This window comes from Adiantum capillus-veneris, chromosome 17 (genome assembly GCF_014529385.1).
Source record: "Adiantum capillus-veneris isolate H3 chromosome 17, ASM1452938v2, whole genome shotgun sequence".
NCBI classification, from domain to species: domain Eukaryota; kingdom Viridiplantae; phylum Streptophyta; class Polypodiopsida; order Polypodiales; family Pteridaceae; genus Adiantum; species Adiantum capillus-veneris.
Genome location: NC_140947.1, coordinates 135,583,933 through 135,609,033, shown reverse-complemented (window position 1 = coordinate 135,609,033; position 25,101 = coordinate 135,583,933). Strand labels below are relative to the sequence as shown.

Genomic DNA, 25,101 nt, shown 5'->3' with positions numbered 1-25,101 from the left:
TGTACTGGAAATAAGGATCAGATTCAGATTCAGATTCAGAAGAGTGGACGAGAAGTAAGTATAACTGAAATATATGCCATGATTGGGATTATAGATCAAGATTACAACGAATATGATTACAGAGTGAAAGTACAGCCGACAATATTGCCAATGATTCTCAAGTACAAGTATAGCCAAGGCGCTAACCCAAATGATAATAATTGCCAACCCGATTACAATGTAATGGGGCCTATTTATACACTTCGGGTTTACTGTAGTAATTATCATAGTAATTACTAAGTAATTTGCTGCCCATCTTCTAAGAAGACGTTCCCACATAGTGACTATCCAGCTGTCTACATCCTTCCCTTCTTTCTTGAATTTTGGCAAGATTCCAAAATTTCTGAAAAATTCCCTTGTCTGATTCTGATGTGAGACTGAAAAATCCATTGTCTGGTTCTGATGTTGGGATGCCAGCTGGACCATTGATAGAATGGCCATTCAAAGATTACGAGTAGGAGTTCAAGAAGGACCAAGGATTGGACTTGACCAATGATAGAATGGCCATACAAAGATCAAGAGAGGCAGCTAAAAAGGCCAAGGTGGAGCTGTTAGCAGGCCAAGGTAGTTATACGAACGAGACCTCAGCTTGCTAACTAGGTACACGAAGGATCCTCTTTGTGGCCAACTTCTTAGAGGGACTATGGCCGTCTAGGCCATGGAAGTTTGAGGCAATAACAGGTCTGTGATGCCCTTAGATGTTCTGGGCCGCACGCACGCTACACTGATGAATTCAACGAGTTTACCGGCGCGGGTAATCTTTTGAAATTTCATCGTGATGGGGATAGATCATTGCAATTATTGATCTTCAACGAGGAATTTCTAGTAAGTGCGAGTCATCAGCTCGATTTTCTTGGCTCTGTACTTCTGACACAACTCCTTCGGCTTCAGTTCCTTTTTCCAACTCGTGGTATTGTTGGTCTGAATTTGGATTCTGCCACTGGCCCCTTCTATGGTCAAAGTTTGGTTTGCATAGTCATGAACAGCATGTGCCGTTCTTAACCATGGGCGCCCTAGTAGCATCTGCACATCCAGGACTAGGAAATTGGTTTTGAATTTCTCCCTCCCAACTCTTATCTGCATGTTTTCAATCATATCCGTCGCCTGTACGACTTTATGATCTGCCATTCTTACTTTGAATGGTGTTGGTTTCATATTAGTGATACCCATTCTTTGCTGAAGATGGGCTCCCATTATGTTGACTCCTGCCCCTCCATCCAGGATAACGCTTGAGAGAGGTTCCCACTGCTTCCTGACCTTGTAGTCTACCTGAATAAGTGGAACTTCATCATCCCGGACAGCCGTCAGGTCCACTGTTTTGGCCTCTGCCTCAGTCTTCCTGCGTTGTCTGATAAAGTTAGCCACTTCAGGCAAGGTCTTTCTTATATCCTCCAGCTCTACAGTCAGCTTCTGGATTCTATCACAAATTTTCACATGAATTTCTTCTCTCTCTTGGTCAGACCGATTGTTAGAGCTTGAAGAACTGGTATCTTCACACTGCCATTCTTCTTTTACAGTGCTTCTACTCTTTCCATCCACTCCCATTTCATCAGCTAGTCCATGTACCACAGCCAGCATGGTCTCTGTCATGGCCGGTACTGACTGATCTTTATCAGTTGATTGGGCTGGTATCCTCTGAATGACTCTAGCTTCGGAACTTTCTGGCTGCTCTGGCAGCTTCTTAGCTAAATCCTCCGTGATTTTAGCTGCTAGTTCTCGCTGCTCTTGCCACTCATCTACCACCTTTTCTTTACCTTTGGCCTTCCAAACTTCCCTTTGTTGAGCCCACTTGCTGCTGTTAGGATTGACTGGTACTTCTAAAATGTCTGGGATTTCTTCAATGACTACTCCCTTGCTCCTGGTAACCACTCTGACTGGGACTGGCTTTGGTGCCTTAGCCTCAGTAGTAGTCGTTACAGGTGCATTTGGACATTGGGCTGCAAAATGACCATACTTCCCACAAGTATAGCAGTTCATGCTCCTGTTCTGGAAGTTGCCTCTTCCTCTTCCTCTGCCCATTCCTGGTTGGTATCTGCCACGTCCTTGACCAGTACCACTGGTACCTGGTCTCTCCTCTTGAGCTACTTTGACTGGTTCTACCTTCAGTGGTTCAGTGTAGGCAACCACTGACAAATCCTTTCCTTTCTTAAAATGGTGAATTCTGATGTCACAATTATTCTATAGGTGACCAAAGGCCTTGCAAGTAGGTATATTGTGGACATTCAGTGGAGATATGGTCCTTGGATTTGCATCTTGAACACCAAGTCTCCATCTTTCGGACCGGCTGTCTTGTGTGGCTAATTTCTGCAATCTGCCTAGCCATCTCTTCAATTTTCTTGGTCCATGATCCCTTCTTTGATTTCTCTTTTGCTCGTTCATTGGAGCTGCTCTCGGAGCTACTGGACATTTTACTGGAATCAGAAGTTTCAGTAGCAGAGCTACTGCTACTAGTCCTTCGCTTCTTGTGGCTCTTCTCCTTCTTAGCCTGCTGTTCCAGCTTTAATGCCCTTTGGACCAGATCATTGAATTTTTTTGTAGGGGTTGGTACTTCTTGTTCCCTAAGCTTCTTGCTTCTGAACCCATTCAAGAACCATGCCCTCAATCTCTTCTCAGATGGCGGTTCTTGCAACTGCCTGGTTAGCTCTTTTTATCTTTTCCACATAGGTGCGGACTGACAAATTCCTCTGTTTGATCTTATCTAATTCACAGAGAATATCTTCGTCTCCTCTATTGTCGGAATATTCCAACCTGAAGGCCTTAAGCAATTTGTTATATGATCTCAGCTGGCATGCATGGTAATGGTAATACCATTTCCTCGCTGCCTCCTTCAAGGTTTGTGGAAAATATTCCCCCCAATCATCTTCATCAATGTTTTTTAGTTCAGCATACTGCTCGAAAGCTTGTATGTGAACATCTGGATTATCCTTTTTTCCCCCTTTGAATATTGGAAAGGAAATCTTCAGGGAAGCTGTGTAATCATTTCGATTACTATTGATCCTGCCACTTCTCTTCTTGGCTTCAAAATGACGCTTGGGAGCCTTCTTGCAATTGTCAGTGTCAGCATCCCAATCAATCTCTGTTTCTGTCTCAGTATTAGTGTCTTCTCTGGTTTGTCTGCTAGAAGTACGGTGACTTCCCTTACTGCCCTTGGTATCCTCATCTCTCTGGCGAAACTGAGAATTCTTGGAACTCTTTGCCTTCCGTGCTTCCCGTTCTGCCTGTCGGCGTCGAGAATGACTGGAGTGCTGTGAGTCCTGCGCCTCATCAGCCTGACTATGCTCCTCTTGAGCCTCAGTGTCAGTCATTTTCTCTTGCTTAAGGTCAGACTCTCTTCCTGACTCCTCAGGAATGGGGTCCACACGAATGGTAGATTTCCGGCCACGATTGGATTTTGGTGCCATTGCTGAAAACTTCAACTGGGAGAAGAGTCTTTCAGTCAACGAGCTTCAGCTCGAGCCACCGTGATCGCCAAAATGGAATTGGAGCTGATCTCTTGAGACAGCTAATTCCAGTGTTGGAAGATTTCAACTACTAATGTGGGAAGATTTCAGACAAAAGACTGGACAGGAATCAGAGACTAGACTGAAATGTGGATACTGAAATAAGAATCAAACTTATGTACTGGAAAGAAGGATCAGATTCAGATTCAGATTCAGAAGAGTGGACGAGAAGTAAGTATAACTGAAATATATGCCATGATTGGGATTATAGATCAAGATTACAACGAATATGATTACAGAGAGAAAGTACAGCCGACAATACTGCCAATGATTCTCAAGTACAAGTATAGCCAAGGCGCTAACCCAAATGATAATAATTGCCAACCCGATTACAATGTAATGGGCTCTATTTATACACTTCGGGTTTACTGTAGTAATTACTAAGTAATTCGTTGCCCATCTTCTAAGAAGACGTTCCCACATAGTGACTATCTGTTGGGGTATAAAGCCCAATGTGGTCGCCCAGGTAAGTGGGCGGGCCGCTAGGTATACACACATATTCTTTTGTAAAAACCTAATAAGAACTCACTATGCTCTACACATTACAGTAGAGCGAGTTCACCATATCGTCGTACTCTTCTTCTCGCACTCTCTCTCGCGTCGCACTTCCGCTCGTACTCCTTCAACTGGTATCAGAGCTCAGATCGAGGCTCGGGACAGCACTGCAGGAGGCTAGAGTCACCAGCTCAGATTGGAGTGAAATTCGAAAGGCGAAGACACGGCCCCAAATCTCGTGGGACGTTTCGAAGGGCTTGGTGTTGTCAGAATTTCATTCTGAGGTCATCTCGGCCACCGTTCGGCTTCGACAAAGGTCTGCGTAAGCCATTTTCGACTACGTGGTCTCGACGGGTGCAGATCCGACTCTGCAAATTTGGGGGTTTCGGCCTACGACTGCAGGTGCTGAGGATATAGACACTCCCAGAGTGTTGATTTGTGGCTGTCTACACATCGAAGGACGGCTCACAGTTCTTGGAGGCGTGTCACATACGACACGGGCACATCTACACACAGACTGTAGGCGACATCCACTAGTTCATCAGGTAGCTTGTGTTTGCTGCTTGATATTCCAGATTTCATCCTGACATTGCAGGTACTTCCACATGGGATGTATTGTCAGAGATGATGTATGTCTGTTGAGGGTTTGCTGGCTGTGAGTCACGCAGCAAACAACCGCCGCAGCGGTTACAGCATACAGTGGGAAATTTGTGGATGTATGACTTTGTGGGAAGTCTATGTACTGTCAGATTTACTGCAGCCTTTGTTGAGGGTCGAGTGAGGTTTTATTGAGCTGGGGGATTCTCGAATGTTGAGATCCTTTCGGTGATACAGGTCTTGGAGCGATCCCTCGAGCACCCTTAGATGGGCAGCTAGGATGTATTGACTGTGAGTTAGAGAGTTGGGATTGCATCTTTGCTTTACTTCCGTTGAGGCATTGTCGCAGTCTATGCTTACAGGACAGTGACAGGACAGTGAGAGACAGTACAGGTGCAGGATAGGTTTACCCGCAGCTTACTGTGTCAGAGAGACAGTGTTTTTGAGCTGTTTTTTGGTCTGTTTTTAGTACACCAGAGCCATTTTACAAAGGAGACTCTGCCGAAATTTATGCAAAATCTGAAGCTTTCTTGCTTCATTTGACAGGTTGATATTGGTTCAGAGGTCAGTTTACAGGGGAAACTCTGCCGAATTTTTCCCAGGAAAGTAAACTACTGTAAAGCGTAGCTATGGCTGGATCACAGGACACTGCTCTTTACAATATCAAGAAGTTGGATGGAACCAATTTCCCATTGTGGAAGAAGCAGATTTGGCACGTGTTGGTACAAAAGAAGCAGATAAAACCTATAAAGCTCAAGGAGATAAAACCAAAAGATATGGACGAAGATGAATGGAGCGAAATGGATGAATTGACACTTTCTACCATTATGCTGACTTTGGCAGAAAGCGTTTACTTCAATGTAGCAGACGAGATGTCGGCTTATCAAGCATGTTTAAAGCTGAGTGATCTTTATGAGAAGCAGAGTGCAGCTTCACAGGTATACTGGCTTAAGAAGCTTGTTGACTTGAAGATGAAAGAAGGGACACCTATGTCCAATCATCTGAATGAATTCAACACAATCTATAGTCAGTTGTCAGCTCAAGGTGTCAAGTTTGATGAACCTGTTAGAGCTATGTTCCTGTTGATCACATTGCCGGAAAGTTGGGACACTTTTCGCACAGCTTTGAGTAATTCTGCACCTCCAGATGGTTTGAACATAGCAGGTGTAGAAGGAAGTCTGCTTACTGAAGAAACCAATAGAAAGACAATGGACAAAGGCAAAGGAACAGCCTTAGTTGTCAGGGGAAGGACCAAAGAAAAGTACAAAGGTGGAAAGAGGATTCAGTCTCGTAGCAAGAGGCCCGCAGTGCTAAAGGCAAGAGTGACATAGAATGCTACCATTGTGGCAAGAAGGGTCACATGAAAAGAGACTGCAGAGAATGGAAAGCAGAAAAAGGCAAAGAGAAAGCTGAAGACCATGGTGAGAAGAACAAGTCCTCAGTGAAGATTCAAGAAATAAATGTGACAAACACTGTTGCAGAGGATGACAGTTTAGTGTCAGGAGACATCTACTTCTTGAAGAATACAATGGACTCAGCTCTTCTTACAACATCTGATGGAAATGCAGTGAGTGACTGGATTATAGACTCAGGGGAATCACTTCATGTGTCTCCAAACAAGGAGTGATTTACCTCTTATGTGACCACTAAAGATCATGTTCGGCTAGGCAATGGGCAGACATGTGAGATCTTAGGTGTTGGAGATGTTCAATTGAAGTTTCAGAATGGCTCTTCTTTCACGCTGAAAAATGTGAGACATGTTCCCGCAATTACAAAGAGCTTGATCAGCACAGGTTTACTTGATGATGCTGGCTACGTCACCACTTTTGGACAGAACATGTGGAAGATATCCAAGGGTTCTATGACAGTAGCACATGGAGTAAAGTCTGGAGGACTTTACATGATTTATGTATCAAATGTCTCTAAAAATGTAATCAATGTAACCGAGCAGCCGAACGTTTCTTTGTGGCATAGCCGGTTAGGACATATGTCCAAGAAGGGAATGGAAATCTTGTCTCGTTCTGGTTATTTGCCTGGCTTTTCATTTAATGATTTTGAATTCTGTGAACATTGTCTGTATGGTAAGCAAACACAGCAGCCACATAAGCATAGAAGCAGTAGAAGAGATACACAGTTGGCACTTGTTCATAGTGATTTGTGTGGACCTATGCCTAACCTATCTCTAGGGGGAGCTTCTTACTTTATGACATTTATAGATGATTACTCGAGGAAAGTATGGGTTTACTTTCTCAAGCACAAGGATGAAGCGTTTAGTGTTTTCAAAACGTTTGTGACACTTGTGGAGAATTAGAGTGGCAAGAAGCTTAAATGCTTACGCACTGACAATGGTGGAGAGTATGTTTCAAAGGCCTTTCAGGACTTTTGTGAGTCAAAAGGTATAAAACGTGAACTTACTGCTCCTTACAATCCTCCTCAAAATGGTGTTGTTGAGAGGATGAATAGGACCATACAAGAGAAGGTCAGAAGTATGTTGTCTAATGCACAACTGCCAAATGGGTTTTGGGCTGAAGCTGTATCAACAGCTGTTCATCTTGTAAATAGATCTCCTAGCAAGGTTTTGCAGAAGGATTCAGTGCCAGAGATGGTATGGTCAGGCAAAATGCCCTCATACAAGCATCTCAGAGTCTTTGGCTGTGAGGCATATACTCATGTTCCAAAGGAATTTAGGAACAAACTTGAGCCAAAGAGTAGAAAGTGCATCTTTCTAGGCTATGGTAATTCTGGTGAGATGGGGTACAGACTTTGGGATCCCGAATCTAGAAAGGTTGTCCGCAGCAATGATGTTCACTTTAATGAATCCAAATATCATTCTAAACCAGAGAGGGTTGAGGAGATTAGAAGAGTTGTCTTCCAAGAAGATGGACCTGCACGTGCAAGACAAAATGTCAGGGCTCAAGAGGAGCAAGGACAGGATACAGTGGAACCACAGGTTGTGGCTGAGCCTGAGCCACCTATTGTGCGTAGATTTGGACGTGTCACGCGACCTCCTGATAGGTTTGTTCCATCTATGAACTATGTCATGTTGACTGATTGCAATGAGCCTTCATGTTACAAGGAAGCAGTGCAAATGAAGGACTCCGGGAATTGGCAATTGGCCATGCAGTCAGAGATGACAGCTCTGCATAAAAACAAGACATGGAAGCTAGTTAAATTACCACAGGGCAAAAAGGCTCTACCTTGTAAATGGTTTTACAGGTATAAGATCACCGCTCATGATAGTCAGCCAAAGTACAAAGCAAGGCTTGTTGCCAAGGGCTTTAAGCAAGAACAAGGCATTGACTTTGATGAAGTCTTCTCTCCGGTGGTCAAGATGACTACATTGAGATGCTTTCTTGCATTGGTTGCCATATTAGATTTGGTGTTGCACCAAATGGATGTCAAGACAGCGTTCTTGCATGGTGATTTAGATGTGGAAATTTACATGCAGCAGCCAGAAGGGTTTGTTGAGAAAGGCAAGGAAGATTGGGTATGCCAGTTGCTAAAGAGTCTTTATGGCTTAAAACAATCACCGAGGGCATGGTACCATAAATTCCACAAGTTTATGCTTTCTCAAGGCTACAAACGTAGTGAGTTCGATCACTGTCTATATACAAAGAAGGCTAAGGATGGCAGTTGGCTGATCCTTATTTTGTATGTGGATGACATGTTGATTGCTGGCAAGCACTTGGAAGAAATTTCAGCTTTGAAGTCAAAGATGGCAAAATCGTTTGACATGAAAGACATGGGTGAGGCAAGTCATATACTTGGTATGCGCATTGAGAGAGACAGATCAAAGAAGTTGATTTGGTTATCTCAAACAGAGTATATTGACAAGGTTTTGCAACGTTTCAATATGGAGAAGGGAAAGGCACTGAGTGTTCTATTGCCACCATATGTGAAACTTAGCAAACAAGATTGTCCTGTGTCTGAGGAAGAACAGGCTGAAATGGATAAGATTCCATATGCGTCTGCAGTGGGTAGTTTGATGTATGCAATGATTGCTACTCGCCCAGACATTGCATTTGCAGCGGGAGTAGTAAGTCGATACATGTCAAACCCAGGCAAGAAACATTGGGAGGCAGTGAAAGGAATATTGAGATACCTGAAAGCTACAAAGAGTATGCGTATATGCTATGGGAGTCAGGAGCTAAGTGTAAAGGGTTTTACAGACTCAGATTATGCAGGTGACTTAGACAACCGAAGGTCTACGTCAGGGTATGTCTTTACATTGGCTGGTGGAGCAGTATCATGGCGTTCTAGATTACAAGATTGTGTTACTCAGTCTACTACAGAGGCTGAATATGTTGCAGCATCAGAGGCATGCAAAGAATCAATTTGGCTTAATCGACTAGTAACAGATTTGGGAATCAAAGAAGAGATGCCTGTGTTATATTGTGATAGTCAAAGTGCTGTACAATTGGCTCGCAATCCAGTTTATCACTCAAAGACAAAGCATGTGGATGTGAAGTATCATTTCATCAGGGAAATGCTCGAGGATAAGCAACTTCAGCTTGTCAAAGTTCACACCACAGAAAATCCTGTTGATCTACTTACAAAAGGACTTCCCTCAGAGAGCTTTGCGCATTTTCGCAAGCAGTTAGGTGTAGGGTAGTACATCACTTCTCTACATCTCTTGTATATTAGCTTGTATAGTAGCTTCTCTCACACTTAAAGTACCACATTGGACTTTAAGTGGGAGGTTGTTGGGGTATAAAGCCCAATGTGGTCGCCCAGGTAAGTGGGCGGGCCGCCAAGTATGTACACATATTCTTTTGTAAAAACCTAATAAGAACTCACTATGCTCTACACATTACAGTAGAGCGAGTTCACCATATCGTCGTGCTCTTCTTCTCGCACTCTCTCTCGCGTCGCACTTCCGCTCGTACTCCTTCACTATCCAGCTGTCTACAACCTCGTCACTCCCCCCGCAAATAACCTAACAAGGTCCGGGCCATGAGCTCAGAAGACTGTACAACCAAACGCTCCCCAGACAGCAGTCTGCGTCGCTTGGAGGTTCAAGCATACAACCAAACGCTCCCCAGGCATTGGCTTGCGTCGTGCGGAGGTTTTCTAGCATACAACGAAACGCTCCCCAGGCATCGGCCTGCGTCGTTCCGACGTTTTCATACATACAACGAAACGCTTCCGAGGCATCGGCCTGCGTCGTTCCAAGGTTCAAACAATACCAAAACAGTATTTCTCACTTCTCCATCCGGGAGTAAAATCACCAATCATTGAAACTAGTATCAAACCAGAGTCAAACGATTCAAATCGGCACCAAAACAGGTTCAAAACAGATACCATCCATTTCAAACAAATTCCAAACAGGATCACTAAACAAGATCGAACAGAACTCAAACTTAAAAAGCAATCTCGACATCAGCCGAGCTCGAAAAGTCGACTGACTTTCCATCTTGAAACGTGCACCAAAAATTAGGGTTAGGTTCTTTCCATGAGGTCGTAGCCGAGCACGACATGATCCATCAGCTCTTGGACAAATGGTGTTGCTTTGCCGGCGATGGTAGTCCCAAGATAGCAATCGCACTAAACCTCCAAGGTCATCTGCTCGTGAAGAGACATCTACTGAGAGATGTCGAGAAATTTCAAGATATAATCTGCTAGGGTTTCCATGGTAAGCATTTTAGGATACCCCACTCTGCGAGAAGTTGTACTCCGAAGGAAGATGTCAGAAACCATATAACTTCGGGCAAATTTTTTTTTTTTCTTGAAAGCTTGCCAAGTACTGGGAGTATGCTGCTTGGTAGCTGTAGACATCAACATCTGTATGGCACTGCTTCTGAGAAAAACAGTGATTTGAAACAAATCTGGATCCTTCTCTTGCAAGGGATCTTAATTGGCTTATGCCCTATAAGACATGAGCGGTGAAGACGGGAGCACGGGAGCGCGCCCGATGCGCGATGAAGTAAGGGTGAGAGTGGCTGATACTTTAAATATAATTCAATTCCAATAGCTCTGCCTGCTCTTTTGTAGGACTGGTCTGCTTTCAGAAAAGCACACGCCTGATGCTCTGATGCCACTGTCACAAGACGGGCACCACGTGCCAATAGAAAAGAACAGACTGAACAGACTTTTAGCACTTCAATAACAACTATTCAATAACAACTGAATTAAGAGAGAGAGAGATGCCACGCGACACGGATTGGCGGGATTTCACCCCAGAGAGTATTGGCCCGAAACCTTGGCGCCCCTTTCGGTATTTCTTTATATTACTGTTGATTTGCAAAGTACAACAGCCGGAAAGCACCTCCTCTGCAATCTGCGCGCTAAAGAGTGCCAGAGGGGGCCCCCAAGGCTCATATTTAAAGGCCCAAAGCCTAAAAGCATTAAATATGAAAAGCTGACCCCAAAAAAGCACTTTCCTAAAATTTTGGAAGTTCCCTAAAAATCCGCCGCGAATTTCGGAACGTCCGTACAGATGCCACATCATCATATTTTGATGTGCAAAGTCTTTTGAGTGTGTTCTGCTTTATTTTTAATGCCTTTATGTCACTTGGGCCCCATCGGACGGGGTCCCATAAGTTGGTGGGAACTCTTCTTTAAAAATAGGCCACTCGTCAAGACTTTGTAAGTTTGTAAAACTTCTTCTTCTTCTTCTGTTGCTTCTTCGTAGGGTTTCTGATTTTAGGGTTAGGGTTTCGGGCAGAATTAGGGTTTCTGATTTTAGGGTTAGGGTTTCAGCAGAATTAGGGTTTCAACACGTCAGCAGTTTGTTACAACTGCGCATGCACTTCCTGAAAAGAAGTCTCGCTCAGATATTTTGCAAATTTTGGGTCCTTCGCAAAATTGAGCATCATCTTTGTTGCATCGCCGATCAATTGACGACACTTCATCTCTTGACGCTCTGCCTAAGTAGGCCGAGGCGGGCCATACTCCTTGCGGAATCTTCGTTGTGATCCCTTGCCCCATCTCCGGATGCAGAGGGAGTCGACCGATCCTTGCGTGAAGCCATAGGTGCCGTGGAATTTTTTTTTTGGGATCGGATTTCCCGTAGAAGAGAAATCGGCCGTGCTCTAATACCACTGTAACAGACTTGGACACTCCAAGTCAAGAATCTACCGCGACAGCACCAAATAACCACTTTAAAACAGTTCACAGTTCACAATTGATTCAACACTGGCCCGACAGAGTTCCGTGCATAGAGAGATTGGCCCCAAAGACAAGCGTCCCTTTCGGTATTTCTTTTTGTATTAATCTGAGTTCAAAGTACAAGAGTGCGGGCAGGCGCTCACACTCAAACTCTACGTCGAGATGCACTGAGTTGTGAGAGGCGTGCTCACATATTTAAAGGTACAAGGGTTGCCAAAAGCAGAGCCCCCAAAAGCTGAAAATCAAAAGCTCAAAAGCTTTGTAAAAATAAAGCAAAGCTTTTTTCTCTTTCTCTTTTATGCTTTATTAAAATAAAGCAAAAGAAGTATCTCGCTCTCTTTCGTTCACTTGCATAGAAAAAGCAACTGTCCAAAAAGCACTGCTGCCGCAAAGCTGCTGTCCGTAAATTGCGCCGCAAATTGCGCTGATGTCCGTACAGCCTGCCACGTGGCATATGCTCCGCATTTTTCGGGTACAGCCAGCCACGTCAACATTTCCGGATTGGGCAGCCAGTTAGGGTTAGGGTTTTGTCACATCATCACTTTGTGACATTCGCTTTAGAAGAAGAAGAAGAAGAAGAAGAAGAACTGGGTACTCCTTCAAACCTAACACGCTTCTTTTGCTTTCTTGCCTTTTCAAAAGTAGAATAACAACCCAAATAACCCGGGAAGTGAGCGCCTTTCTTCTGCTTTTTGTCATGCTTTTTAACTTTGTTCTGCGCGTCAAAAAGCTGAGCAATTCGTGCATCAACCACCTCTTCCAATTCTTGCTCTGTGTACATCCTGGGCGTAGGAGGTTTCTTGAGAGCCGGTTTGAGGGGTGGTTCTGTGGTCTTTTTCCACTGTGAGTCACCTCATGGAAAGAGGTCTCGCTCATATATTTTGTTGGGTCCTTTGCAAAATTGAGCATCATCTTTGTTGCGTCGCCGATCACTCGTTAACGCTCCATCTCTTCGAGCTCCGCCTGAGTAGGCCGAGGCGGGCCATACTACTCGCGTGAATCTTTGTTGTGATCTCTTCCCACATCGCCGGATGCAGAGGAAGTCGACTGATCTTTGCCTGAAGCCATAGGTGCCGCGAAAATAAAAAGGTATCGGATTTCCCGTAGAAGAGAAACCGGCCGTGCTCTGATACCACTGTAACAGACTTGGACACTCCAAGTCGAGAATCTACCACGACACCACAAATAATCACTTCAAACAGTTCACAGTTCTCAAATGATTCGACACTGGCCCGGTGGAGTTTCGTGCCTAGAGATATTGGCCCCAAAGACTGGCGCCCCTTTCGATATTTCTTTTTACATTAATCTGCAACTCAAAATACAAGCGAGCCTTCGGGTCTCACTCTCAGACTCTGTGTCCAGATGCTCTGCAGAGTGGGAGCCCAAAGACCCTTTTAAAGATTTTACAAGGGATGCTAAAAGCAGAGCCCAAAAGCTTCCAAAGGCTGTCCATAAAAACTGCCTCAAAAAAGTTTTCACAAAAATAAATCAACTTTTAAATATAAAGCTCCTTCTCTCTCTCAAGCTTGCGTGGAAGTAAAAAGCAGCCTGAGCTTTGCGTAAGAAATTTTCCCAGCCTTGCGTAGCCAAAAAGTGCCGTAAGCTGTCCATGGCGCTCCACGCAAAAGGCTGTACGGATTTGGCCCTGTCCGTACCATTTCTGCCAGCCGCGTTAGCATTCCTGTGGTCGCAGTTCAGCCAACCCTTGCCAAGAGTATGTGTGTGTACCATGGGTAGCCAGGCGGGTATGTGTGTACCGGCAGCAGCCACGTCACCAATTTATGACAATTTTCCTAGATGATATCTCTTGAAGATGCTGGATTCGATGAAGCATAGGAGAGCACATGTATGCCGAGGGTGTTTCAAGAGAGGAGAGAAGGCAAAAAAGCCTTCTACATAGATGGTTAGCTCATCAGTGATGGTCGACCCATGGATTGGTGATTTGGGCCGATGGGATGCAGGTTGATCCACCTACAAGCTACATGTTGCAGACTGTAGTCTGGAAATGCAATGGATCATTGTGGGCATAGCTTGGATGATTAGAGCATGTGATGGAGGGCAGAGTCAGAGACATACTATTTCTGACATAGACACATCAAAGCCTAGAGAGGACTGTGAAAGTGCGCGTGTGCGGAAGCGTGAGAAGAGAGGAGAGTAATGAAATGAAATGAAATGATATATTAACGTCTTCAAGAGGCCAAAATGACCTATGAGACCATCAGATACAAAGTGGTGAATCTAATACAATGTCTGAAGTACAAGTACAAAAAGTACTGAAAGTAAAAATGAAAACTGAAATGAAGTGTGAAATGTGAGATGTGAAAATGTAGAATAGGCCCTCAATGACAATCTGGGTGTCGTGCTAGAATGCCTCTGATCCTCTGCTGGAGTCTCCGTCGATGTAGTGTGCTCCTGTGTCTCGGTCGTGGTCGTCTCGATCTCCCGAGCTCAATCGCCCTGTCAATGAGGGTGCCTCTGGTATGAATGCGGGTACAACCCTGTGCTGGTGGTTGGTCTCTTGGCTCCCTCGATCCAAAGAAATCTGTGATCTGTCTCTGCGACTGTCGTACTCCATGTCTCCCCAACAGACTGTCTCTATGTCGGTGTAGCTCAAGTAGATATAAGGCAAGGCATCTTTGGTCCTGATACCTCATGACTCTATCTAGGGGTCCAAAACCCTCCCTGAATAAGCAATGGAAGCGCCCTCGTATCTCATAATACACAGTGCAGTGGCATATGTAGTGTAGCTCTGTCTCTGGCTCTCTACCGCATAGTTGACATATCCTAGCCTCTGGTGGTATCCCTCTGAATCTACCCGTCTCAATCTCCAGCTGGTGTGAGGATGTGCGAATCTGACCAATAGCACATCGCAGACCATGAGATAAAATGAGTGTCCATGTAGTTCGGACGAGTCACAAACCCATCCCCTGAAAGTTGGAGAAGGTGCTCTTTGTAGAAAGCCATTTTCGTGCCCAACTTCTGTATCGGCTCTACCCATGTCCTCTTGGTGTCCAACTGTATAAGATCCTGACGAATGAGTCTAGTGATCTCCGTCCGTGTGACTGGCAGGGAGGGTGCATCCAGGGAATACTGAAAGGGAGGCAATCTATCCATGCTGAGACCATGCCTCTGAAACCATGAGGTCATCTGTGCATACCAACATCATGCATCTCCCTGCATCGCTAACTGTCTAGAGGACTCAAGAGCCAGTCTAGTATATCTGCCTCTATGTGTATCCCATAGACTGTGCATAAAGGACACTGATCTGGTAAGAGCCTCAATCTCTATAGGAGGGGCGGCTACCTCCGCTCGAATAATCGCATGTGGTACCGAGGCCTTGGCTCTAATCATCCGGGATATCATAAATACCAAGGGTCTCTCTATGTTCCTCCAACTGTCATGATTCACAGATGGTCCCCAAACTTGGACCCCATAAAGCATAGCTGAAGCAACCAAAGTATCAAAGAGCCATAGTTTTGTTCGTGGTTCTTGAAACTGAACCTGCGAACACATCCTCTTTAGCCCTCCTAATGCCGCATAGGCTCTGGATAGTCTAGTCTCTGCTGCTCTCCTCAGGGTAAACCTCGGTCCCGTGAATACCACCCCCAGATATGTATATTCATCTGTGTACTCCACAGTGTCCTGGCCATATACGAGTGTAGGTGCCGATCTCTTGACCCACTGTGGTGTGGTGTTAAACACCATAACCTTGGTTTTACCAAGGTTCACAGACAGTCCACTATCCTCTGCAAAGTTGTGCAATGCATCCAAATGTCTTTGCATGCCCTCTGGCGACTCTGACATTAACACAATATCATCAGCATATAATAATAAAGGGATCCATGTCCCTGCCAGGTGAGCGCCTCTGTCACCCTCTCTGTCAATGTAGTCAGAGACCTCATCTACATACATACCAAAAAGTGTAGGGGACAAAGGACACCCCTGTTTCACTCCAATAGTGGAATGAACAATGTTAGAAATCTCCTCAGGAGTGCGTACCTGGCCAGTCACTGAGCCGTATAAAGCCATGATCCCCCATATGATCTTTGTGGGTACTCCCAACTTCAGTAGCCTGTGCATCAATCTGGCCCTCGGCACTGTGTCAAATGCCTTGCGGAAGTCCACAAAGCAACAATACATCCGTCTCCCATGTGCCCGACCCTCCTCAATAATGGCTCTGAGTGTAAGAATATGGTCCAAAGTGGAGAAACCCCTCCTGAATCCAGCCTGTCCTGCTGCTCGTATGCCCTCATTTTCTGCCCATTTACTCAGTTGCTGTTCAAGAATGGATGCATACAACCGTGCCAATGTGTGCCCTATCATAATAGTACGGTAGTTCCTTGGTACTGTGGGGTCCCCTGCCTTGAAAAGAGGTACAATAGTAGATAATCTCCAGGACTCGGGTAGTCCCTCACACATGACACGGTTAAACAACCGCGCAAGAACCTCTGACAGTAAATCTCTAGCATGTATCAAGTGCTCTGCCACCAAACCATCATGATCATATGCTCTCCTAGTCCTCATCCTGTCAATGGCGTTCTTCACCATCTCAGTGGTAAAGAAGGTACTAGTGGCTGGACATGGCTCTAGAGGGTCTGGTAATGGTGGTTGCCTAGGTAATGTATATAATGATGCTGCATATTGACCCCAAATCTCGGGAGAGGTAATCACTGTAGGAGGTGAGTGCTCATGGAAGAGACGCCAGGCCTCACCTGAATCTCGGCTCAAAAAGAGCTGATACAAATCACGTTCCATCTGGGCTAAAAAGGCCCGCTTCTTCCGTCGCACTAAACGCCGAAGGGCAATCCGAGACTGTCTATATGTAATGACTCCAAGTATAAGCTCGCTCTGAATCTGAACTCTCATCTCTTTGCACTCCTCATCATACCAACTATTCTGAGGCATGTTCCCAATACGTCTTCTCTGATCTGTTTGAGTGTGTGGGTATGCCTCTGCTGCTGCCCCATGCAAGATCTCCGTCAATAAAGTGGTGATCTCCTCCACTGTATATACAGGCTCGGCTGCCCCCATCCGTCTGTAAATCTCTTCCACATAGACTGAATCTGTCTCTGGTGTAAAAGTATACCGTGTGTGTGCAATCCTCCGTGGTGTCTGAGAGACACTATACTGGAAAGAGACTGAAAAAGTCAGGAGAGCATGGTCCACTGCTACTCCAACATGCCTAGGGCCCACACTGAGATCTTGAATATGAGAGATGAAGCTCGGTGAAGTCATGACATAGTCCACTGTACTGGCCCCATGTCTGTGTGGAAAGCATGTGAATCCCCAAGACGAAGGAAAAATCTCTAGACCATTAAGTATGGCCAGACCATGCGTAGTTGTCATCTCCATGAGATATCTCCCATACTCTGTGTGCTCTTTATCTTGTGAGTGTCTGTCAAGTCCCATCTCCGATATATCCATCTCTCTAAGCATCTCCTCCGAGGTATCATAAAATACCGTTTGGGAGTTGGCCGTCCTGGCATTAAAGTCTCCCAAGAGAATGATATCTCTATCTCTAGAGAACTCCCATATGTCAGCATCAAGTATAGAGAAAGGGGATTGCCCTCTAGGTGAGGTATAGACTGATGTGCTAGGGGGAAAGTAACATATAGCAATGTATAAGAATCTGCCTGTCTCAGCTCTCAGTCTCACCCACATGTATCTCGCCTGGTCATCTCTCCGGACAATCTGTAATAGCGGCTGCAACTCTTCCTTGAATAAGACTGCTACCCCTCCTGAACCTCGACTTCCATGCTGGGATCTAGCGTCTGGCCGACAAGCTGTCTCCCATAAATAGCCAGTCACCAACTGTCCAGATTTTTGATGTGTCTCCGAGTAAAAGACAATGTCTGTATTTCTGAAACTATCTTCAAAGGCACCCACATCCAGCCTATATGATCCATTACAATTCCATGCCGCCATCCGGAGTGTGGTCCCATATGTCTCGCACCGTCATGCTGTGCGTTTTTCCAAAACCACTACTTTCCCTCCTCTGTAAAAGGCAATTTTTCCCTTCTCCCTTGCTGCCTTGATCTCTGGCATCAACTCTTGCATATGTGCTATTTGTGCTGAAGTAAGGTCATCCCCCATAAATATTCCAGTTTTCTTAAGTGCTGGTCTCTTCTTCAGGAATTCCTTCCTTGTTTCCAAAGTTGGGAAACGCAAAATAAGTGCTTTCTCTTTGACGTTTCCCTTCTCATCCACTCCCTTCTTTCCTACTCTCCAAGCACCTGTGTGCATAGGTTCCGGGATGCCCATGCGCTGCAAGAGTTCCTTCACTTCGTCTTCTACATTTTCGGTGTCTTTGATACCAGTAATACGCACATGGAGGGCTCTAGTCCTCCTCTTCTGTTACTCCTCAATGGTCATATTGATGATGGTAGAAGTCTGTGCGGCTTCTGGCATCCGGGCCTTTCCTTTCTTTGCACCTTCAATCCATTTTTCTGCTTCGTCAACTTTATCCTGTGTTTTAGAAAGGCACTCCGCCCATGAGGAAGCCTCTTTCGAGTTTAGTTCTTCCCCTTCGCGCAGAGTTTTCACCTGCTCCTTAATATCTTCGAGCTCCTTTAACACCGAGGGCTGATTTCCCCCTTCCGTTTTGGGCATAATTTTGCACGCTGCAAGTTCCCCTTTAAGCTCTTCAATCACTGCATCTTTTTCCTTCATGCACTTTTCCACATTGGTTTTCCAAGATTCAAAGCTTGCCTCATCCAACTTTTTCTGCATAATACATTCCATTACATTCACTTCTGCCCGCATTAGAGCCTGCATCTCCCCTTTCACAAATAGATACATCTCATCATGCTTACCAAGCATCGCTTTATCGAATTCTTTCCTCATATCTGCATACATAGAATTCTTATAACTCTCTGCGTTTGCGTACATCTCTTTCCTGATGTCATCTCTCATAAAGCTGAGCTCAGATTTAATCATCACTTGAACCCTCTCCATCATTAAATCATCTTGGATTCTGACGGTTTTCCCTGCCCGCAATGAGCTTGGCGAGAGTATGCTATCTCTGTTCCTCCGCTTGAATGTCGCTTTCATTTTTTGTGGCGTGGTGAAACCACTTGCATCACCATCCTCGACTGGTTGGTCCATCCGAGAGAGAAGAACAAAGCGAGCATTGAGTCAAGGCCCTCACCAGCTGAGGTTTGGCCTCCGCCCTGGTTGGCCTTGCCCTCGTCACCAAGTCCTCGCCCTCGTCCTGGCTGACTTGACTGCTCTCTCCTCGCCCTGGCACTGGTCTCGTATGGTCGCCCTTGGCTCTTCTAGCCCTCTCCCTTGGTAGGCAGCTAGCTCTCACCCTTGGCACAGCTCGCCCTCGTCCTTCAGAGGTTAGGGCCCTCGTCCTCGCCCTTGGCAAGCTGCTCGCCCTCTTGACACAGGACCAGCAGCTCGACCAGGTCCACCTGCTCGCCCTCGACCAGGTCCAGCAGCTCGCCCCGCCTTCGACCAGCAGCTCGCCCTCGTCCCTCGTCCAACAGAGAGAGAGCTTGTCCCTCGTCCTTCGTCCAGCAAGTTGGCAGCGCGAGAGGGTCCTTCGCCTCAGTCTCCTCCCCTCAGGCCTGCTCGTCCTCGTCAGCCTGCTCGCCACATAATGCTCGCCCTCCTCAGGCCGCTCGCCACAGTCTGCTCGCCCTTAGGCTGCTCGCCCTGGTCCAGCTGCTCGCCCTCGTCCAGCTGCTCGCCTCAGGCTGCTCGCTCTCGCCTCAGGTTGCTTGCCCTCGCCTCGGCTGCTCGCCCTCGTCCAGAGAGAGAGAGAGAGAGAGAGAGAGAGAGAGAGACAGAGAACACAAACGCCAGAGATGGTGAAGAGGAGGGGGCGATCAGACCCCCATGACTACCATCAACCACAAGACCTGTCAGTACATCAAATTATCTCTGTGAGATGAGATGTGGAAGTGGGTACCCCCCTGCCCCTAAAAATAGGTGCCCAAGGGGAGGTAGGGCAAGGCTTGATAAAAATCCCGACACTGTTTTCGCCAAGTTCGCGAGGCTCTAGAAAAGTCTCAAGCACGGCATAAGAAGGCAGCAGATAAACATCGACGCGACTTGAAGATGAAGGAGGATGATTGGGTGCTCTTATGTCTTGAGAAGGGACATCTAAGGAAACGGAAGGGAAAGAAACGGCTTTTTCCAAAGCTCAGCATGTGGTATTATGGCCTTTCCAGATCCAAGAAAAGATAAATGATGTATCCTTCAGACTCAAGTTGCCGGACACTTGGAAGATTCACAATGCTTTTCATGTGAGTCTCTTGAAACCTTGTAAGGGTGAGGTGCCAATTGATAGGGAGCTTGATGAGCAGCCTGAAGAGCGCGAGGGGGGGATCAACCGATCTTCTGGTCCCCAACACTGTGTTGATCTTCTCCCTTCTATCTCTCTGTCAAGTTCTATTTATTTTCAGCTTATCAATTGCTCGTGTGCACTCCCGTTTGTGACCCTTTACATCTATACATCTTGTGATGGCATCGTCTTGGAGATTTCTTGGCTGTTGGTGTTTCCAAGACTGCTGCTACGCATGTGGAGTAATGTCCTCTTGTGGATATCATAGCAGACATCTTCATTTGAGGCGTCACATCTTTGGCTTCTTTCGGTTTGTTGAGCAACAGTTGCTGAGAAGGGTGTTAGAGATCTGCATTTCTAAGCTGCATTAGGTCCGGGCTGAGCCACTTTGGCTGGCTGGACATGGTCCATTTGGTCCACACTACTGGGCGCCCTATTTCTCCTATTTTTGAGGTCGTGGGGCCGTAGGGAGGGCTGGCCGACCTGGACCTTGGGCATCTTTATAGGCAGTTCCTCCTTTTGTCATTTCCGTTTGGGGCCCCCTTTCGCTCTCTCTTTGGTGGGTCACAGTGCATGCTTATGAGCCTTCCTTACCTCTAGCGTCTCTCTCTCTCTCTCTCTCTCTCTCTCTCTCTCTCTCCCCCCCACACATTCACATACGTGGTATTCTGAGGGCGATCACATTTTCACACAGTTTCCTCCAATGGAGGGATTTTCTAAAGAGAATGTAAGAAAGGGTTAATCTCTTGGATTATCCTTGTTGTAAGTTTAAAGGTCCTTCCTCAGATGTAATGGGCATTGTATCTTTTAGCTTGGGTCTCTGAATTATTCTAATGAGTTTTTTATTGAGAGAAAAGGTTTGAAGCCCTTTTTCTAGTCTTACTGACTTTTTTTCCTTGTTTTGGTGCTCCTGTGTGATATGGTGGCATCACGAGCAGTTATTGGATGCAACAAATTAAAAGACACTGAGTGGCTATCCAGACAAGATCCATATGTGGTTCTTGAGTATGCTGGCACCAGGTATCGAACCAAAACTGATACAGGTACAGTTCTGTAGTCTATATCCTGTTGCCCTTCTTGTATCTTTGCATAGAAGTTGAATATGCTGAATGCAACTATGCAGATGGTGGCAGGAATCCTACATTCAATGAAAAATATATGCTACCATTGATTGAAGGGCTTCGTGAAATCATTTTGACTGTCTGGAACAGCAACACAGTCAGCACAGATGATTTTATTGGATCTGGAAAGTAAGCGAAATGAAGTTTAGTCTTGGCATTACTGTCTTTTGGACACCATTATTCTATTTCTTCGGGCAACCTTTGATGGTGTGCTACGAGTGTCGATTTAATTGCTTTTGTTTGTTACTTATGAGCGTCTTTAGTTGCCTTCCTGCATTAGTATTAGGATCTATTTTTTCTTTATCTCAATGAATTGCATTTAATTGCTATTGTTTGCTTTAGTGTGCCTATACTTATGCGCGTCTTTAGTTGCCTTCCTTCATTAGTATTAGGATCTATTTTTTCTTTATCTCAATGAATTGCACATCTGAAAAAGAGGTAATAAACAAAAGGAAAATACCCCTCAAATTTCAAAATTTATTAAAAGGAAAAAAGAAAATCATAGCGAGTGAGTCTTGCGAAAAAGGGTAGAGACAAAGGAGGTGGGGGGTGGGGTGGTAGAAACAAACACCAGTTTTACACCAAACGCGTTTCGCTTGAATTAGCTTATCAATGAATTGCACATCTGAAAAAGAGGTAATAAACAAAAGGAAAATACCCCTCAAATTTCAAAATTTCCTGAAGTACCCTTGTATCAATCTTGTTCCGAATTTTGCATAGTCAAGTCTTTTTGACAATAGAGATCTATCTTTAAGTGTCGTATATATATAAATCTTTAAGTGTCGTTCACAAATAGAGGCATTTGTGTCTACTAATGATAAGCTATTTCAGCTTGAGAGCCCACAATACCATCCAAAATCCTAGTTCTATCATCTTTAGTTGAGGGAGAACTAATCTTTCTATGAAGAGTTGCAAAAAGGAAATTGTTTGGAGACGAACAAGGGGTATTTTGGGAATTTCGGAAAAATTTAAGGGTATTTTGGGATTTTTTTTGGGCAAAATAATAGGGGTCTTTTGGGAATTCACCCAAATTTCAGTAGTTATTTGGTAATTTTTCCTAAACAAAATATAAATACTATGTAGCAACCAAATTTTGCTTGAAGGAGAACCATCTTTTTGACTTGTGTATGCTACGACAAAAGACATACGTATATTTTGAGGCTTGTTTTCGGGCGTGTGTTGTCTTTCCAAGCCATGCCTGAGCTTTTTCTTTGCTTCTATAGAGAGATAGGAACTTGAAATTACAACTCACATGCCCAACTCTGTGAGTTGGAACTTGGAGCATCCCCCCATCCTGTTGATAAGCAAAAGCCTCATGTGTCCCAGGTCTTGGGTTCAAACCCCCTTGACAGCTCGTGTGACAAGCCATGCCTGAGCTTGACAGTGACACTCACACTTATTCAGAAGACCATCCTTCTCTTGGTCAGACCTGTCAAGGCGCTTGTTATTTATTTTGGTCCCAGATTGGATCACTCATTGACACGCTTAACCTGTTAGGTTCCTCCTCTAATGTTTTGAAAAGGCACTTACTAGCTGACTGAGGCCAACTGAATTCCAGCAGCTCCTGAGTAGATAAGACTCTTGCCTTTTGCTTCGTGATAGTGTTGTCTCCAACGGCTAATTAGTGCTTGGCTTCAGATGGAAACTTTCAATCAATAGCTGACCTGTCAATTTGTCATGACTGCACTCTGAGTGGCTTATCTGATCGCCAAAGCAGCAAATCTGGGCAGCGGTGTGGATGCATTCAGGGAGAAAAAGAAGTGCGAATCTCTGGGCTCCCATGGCTCTTGACCATTGTGGCGTTGGAGCTAAAAGTGCTTCACTGCTACTCTGTCCATGTTAGAGGGATTGGCTATGGTAGGAATCAGGTGGACGTGCACTGCTGAGTTGGCCTAAAAGATGTGTGGCAGATATTGTCGATATTTCAATTCTTAATGCTGTCATGCATCCAGCTCTTTTCAAATGTGAGCATTAATTAGTTTATAATGCATTCTAGTTTCTTGCAGCATGTGGCACAGGGGATTGTTCCCCCCCCCCCATGTATTGCTTGTCAGAGAGTAGTTTTATATTTTATGGAGAAAGTTTCATGGCTGCATAAGGTTTATTTGTTTGCGAAGGTCTATTCTTTCTGTAACTGGTATCATTTTTGTTTTGGACCGTCCAGAATACTCCTGCAGAAAGCTCTCACAGATGGTTATGATGACACTACATGGCCATTAACGACTAGAAGTGGAAAGTAGGTGATTCAAGTTCTGTTGATACATAAGTTAGAAACTAGCCAGTCTTGCAAGGAGTACTAGTAAGCTATTATCCATGTGTACAGGAGAAGCGGTGAAGTGAGAATCATCATGCATTATACAGGGCCGGTGAGTGGCAACAACTTCAATGCTCCTGGTGCATGATGCATGTCAACAAGAGGACTATGACAAGTGCTAGCTTAACACAACATATGCTTGATGCGTTACAATGCACTCGATTTCACGCACCGAAATTGGGTTCTTCAGTTAAGCAACTTGCCTGCAGGATCGAGGCAACTTCTGCTCATGCTTTTACTCGTTTGATTTCAGAGGGGGAAACAGAATTCATCGGCTCCAACGGCACCACCAGTGCCCGCACCTTCACAACCTTCAGGACATGCAGGTTATCCTCCAGCTTATCCAGCCTACCCGCCAGCAGGAAACTCTCCATATTGTCCCTACCCTCCACCCGGAAACACTTCATATGGTGGAGGTGGGTACCCACCTCCACCTCCCACTGCACATGGGAATCAGCCTCCATATGGAGCATGCCCTTCACAACCTTACCCGCCCCAACCATACCCTTATCCTCCGCCTGCTGGGGCTTATCCCCCTCAAGCCTACCCTTATCCACCTCAAGGATATCCTCCCCAGCACGGATATGGTGCTCCGCCTCCTGGTTCTTATCCACCTTACTAAGGTGGGGAGGAAAGTTTAAACTTCACTTTATTTTTGACATAGCAGAGGGCTTATTTCAGTGTATTTTTCTTCTAGCTGATCATAGGTGTAATTGTTTTCATCTTGATTGTCTGCAGGGGGCCTAGTGCTTCTCTCCCATGTATATTCGTCTTTGTGCTATAGACACAAGGTAAGTTCTTTCCAAGTCTCCTCCTTTGCACAAGATAAATTCTTTGCAAGTCCTTCTAGTTGAAACTGTTATCTGGTGTAGCGGCCATCCTGCGACCCCTTTCATCGTGCCACTGATTTAATGCACCTATTGATTTTAACCGCACCGCCTTTTTTTGTCATTTGATCACAAAGCATTTCATTTGTAGGAAATTTGTAATCCTCTCTTGCCTGATACATATTCTTAAGTGAAGTCTTGTGAGCTTTTGCTTATGCATTATTGTGTTAATTTGGGAGAATCGAGGACATCTATGTACAATTATAATTTGAGCAGTGGATTGATATCCTTGTACAAAAAAACATCAGAAAATGTAATGAGTCTCTGGCCTTTTCAGATTTGGCATAATTGATGCTCTATCCCTATACCTTCACCTCTGCTTGCCTCTATCCTCAATTGATCTGGTTGTAATGTGGATGCCTTCCTCATGTGCAGAACTCATTGTTTCTAAAGTATTACTTAATGATACTACCTGATGCAAAGTTAATATTGAGTTTCTAGCGGTATACTTTGCATGCAAACCAGACTTTACGTAATAGAAGAGAAAATACAAAGCTGAAATGATTGTCTTGCCCACTAATGATGCTTAAATAAAAGCTTGGTAATGTAGTCATCATTTACTTAAATGGGAATTAATCTCATGCATACTGCGAACAAGCCAAAAGCCAGTAAACAAAATGATAACCCTGGAATCCTTGAACTCGGTCGTACTGTTTTCTCTCTCTATAATTTTTCAAGGCGTGCTTATGGCTGAAAAAAAGAAGCAGCTAATAGACGCCAAGAAAGGCTATAAATTACGTGAAAGGTGGTA

At 45.0% G+C, this 25,101-nt stretch overlaps 1 protein-coding gene across 3 annotated transcripts in view; it reads left to right on the top strand.

The window, feature by feature from the left end:
• Window positions 1-24,655, top strand: part of LOC147438137 (elicitor-responsive protein 3-like) — a 64,804-nt gene extending 40,149 nt beyond the window's left edge. For 2 of the 3 annotated variants that reach the window (XM_086487471.1, XM_086487472.1), the window contains exons 2-7: window positions 20,967-21,071; window positions 21,152-21,278; window positions 23,314-23,385; window positions 23,473-23,515; window positions 23,717-24,086; window positions 24,202-24,655. In XM_086487471.1, coding sequence (XP_086343597.1) covers window positions 20,967-21,071; window positions 21,152-21,278; window positions 23,314-23,385; window positions 23,473-23,515; window positions 23,717-24,085 — 716 coding nt within the window. In that variant the 3' untranslated portion in view covers window position 24,086; window positions 24,202-24,655. Of the gene's footprint in view, window positions 1-20,947; window positions 21,072-21,151; window positions 21,279-23,313; window positions 23,386-23,472; window positions 23,516-23,716; window positions 24,087-24,201 lie in introns of those variants that run through there. The other variant, XM_086487473.1, reaches the window with a different exon arrangement.
• The last annotated feature ends 446 nt before the right edge of the window (window positions 24,656-25,101 follow it).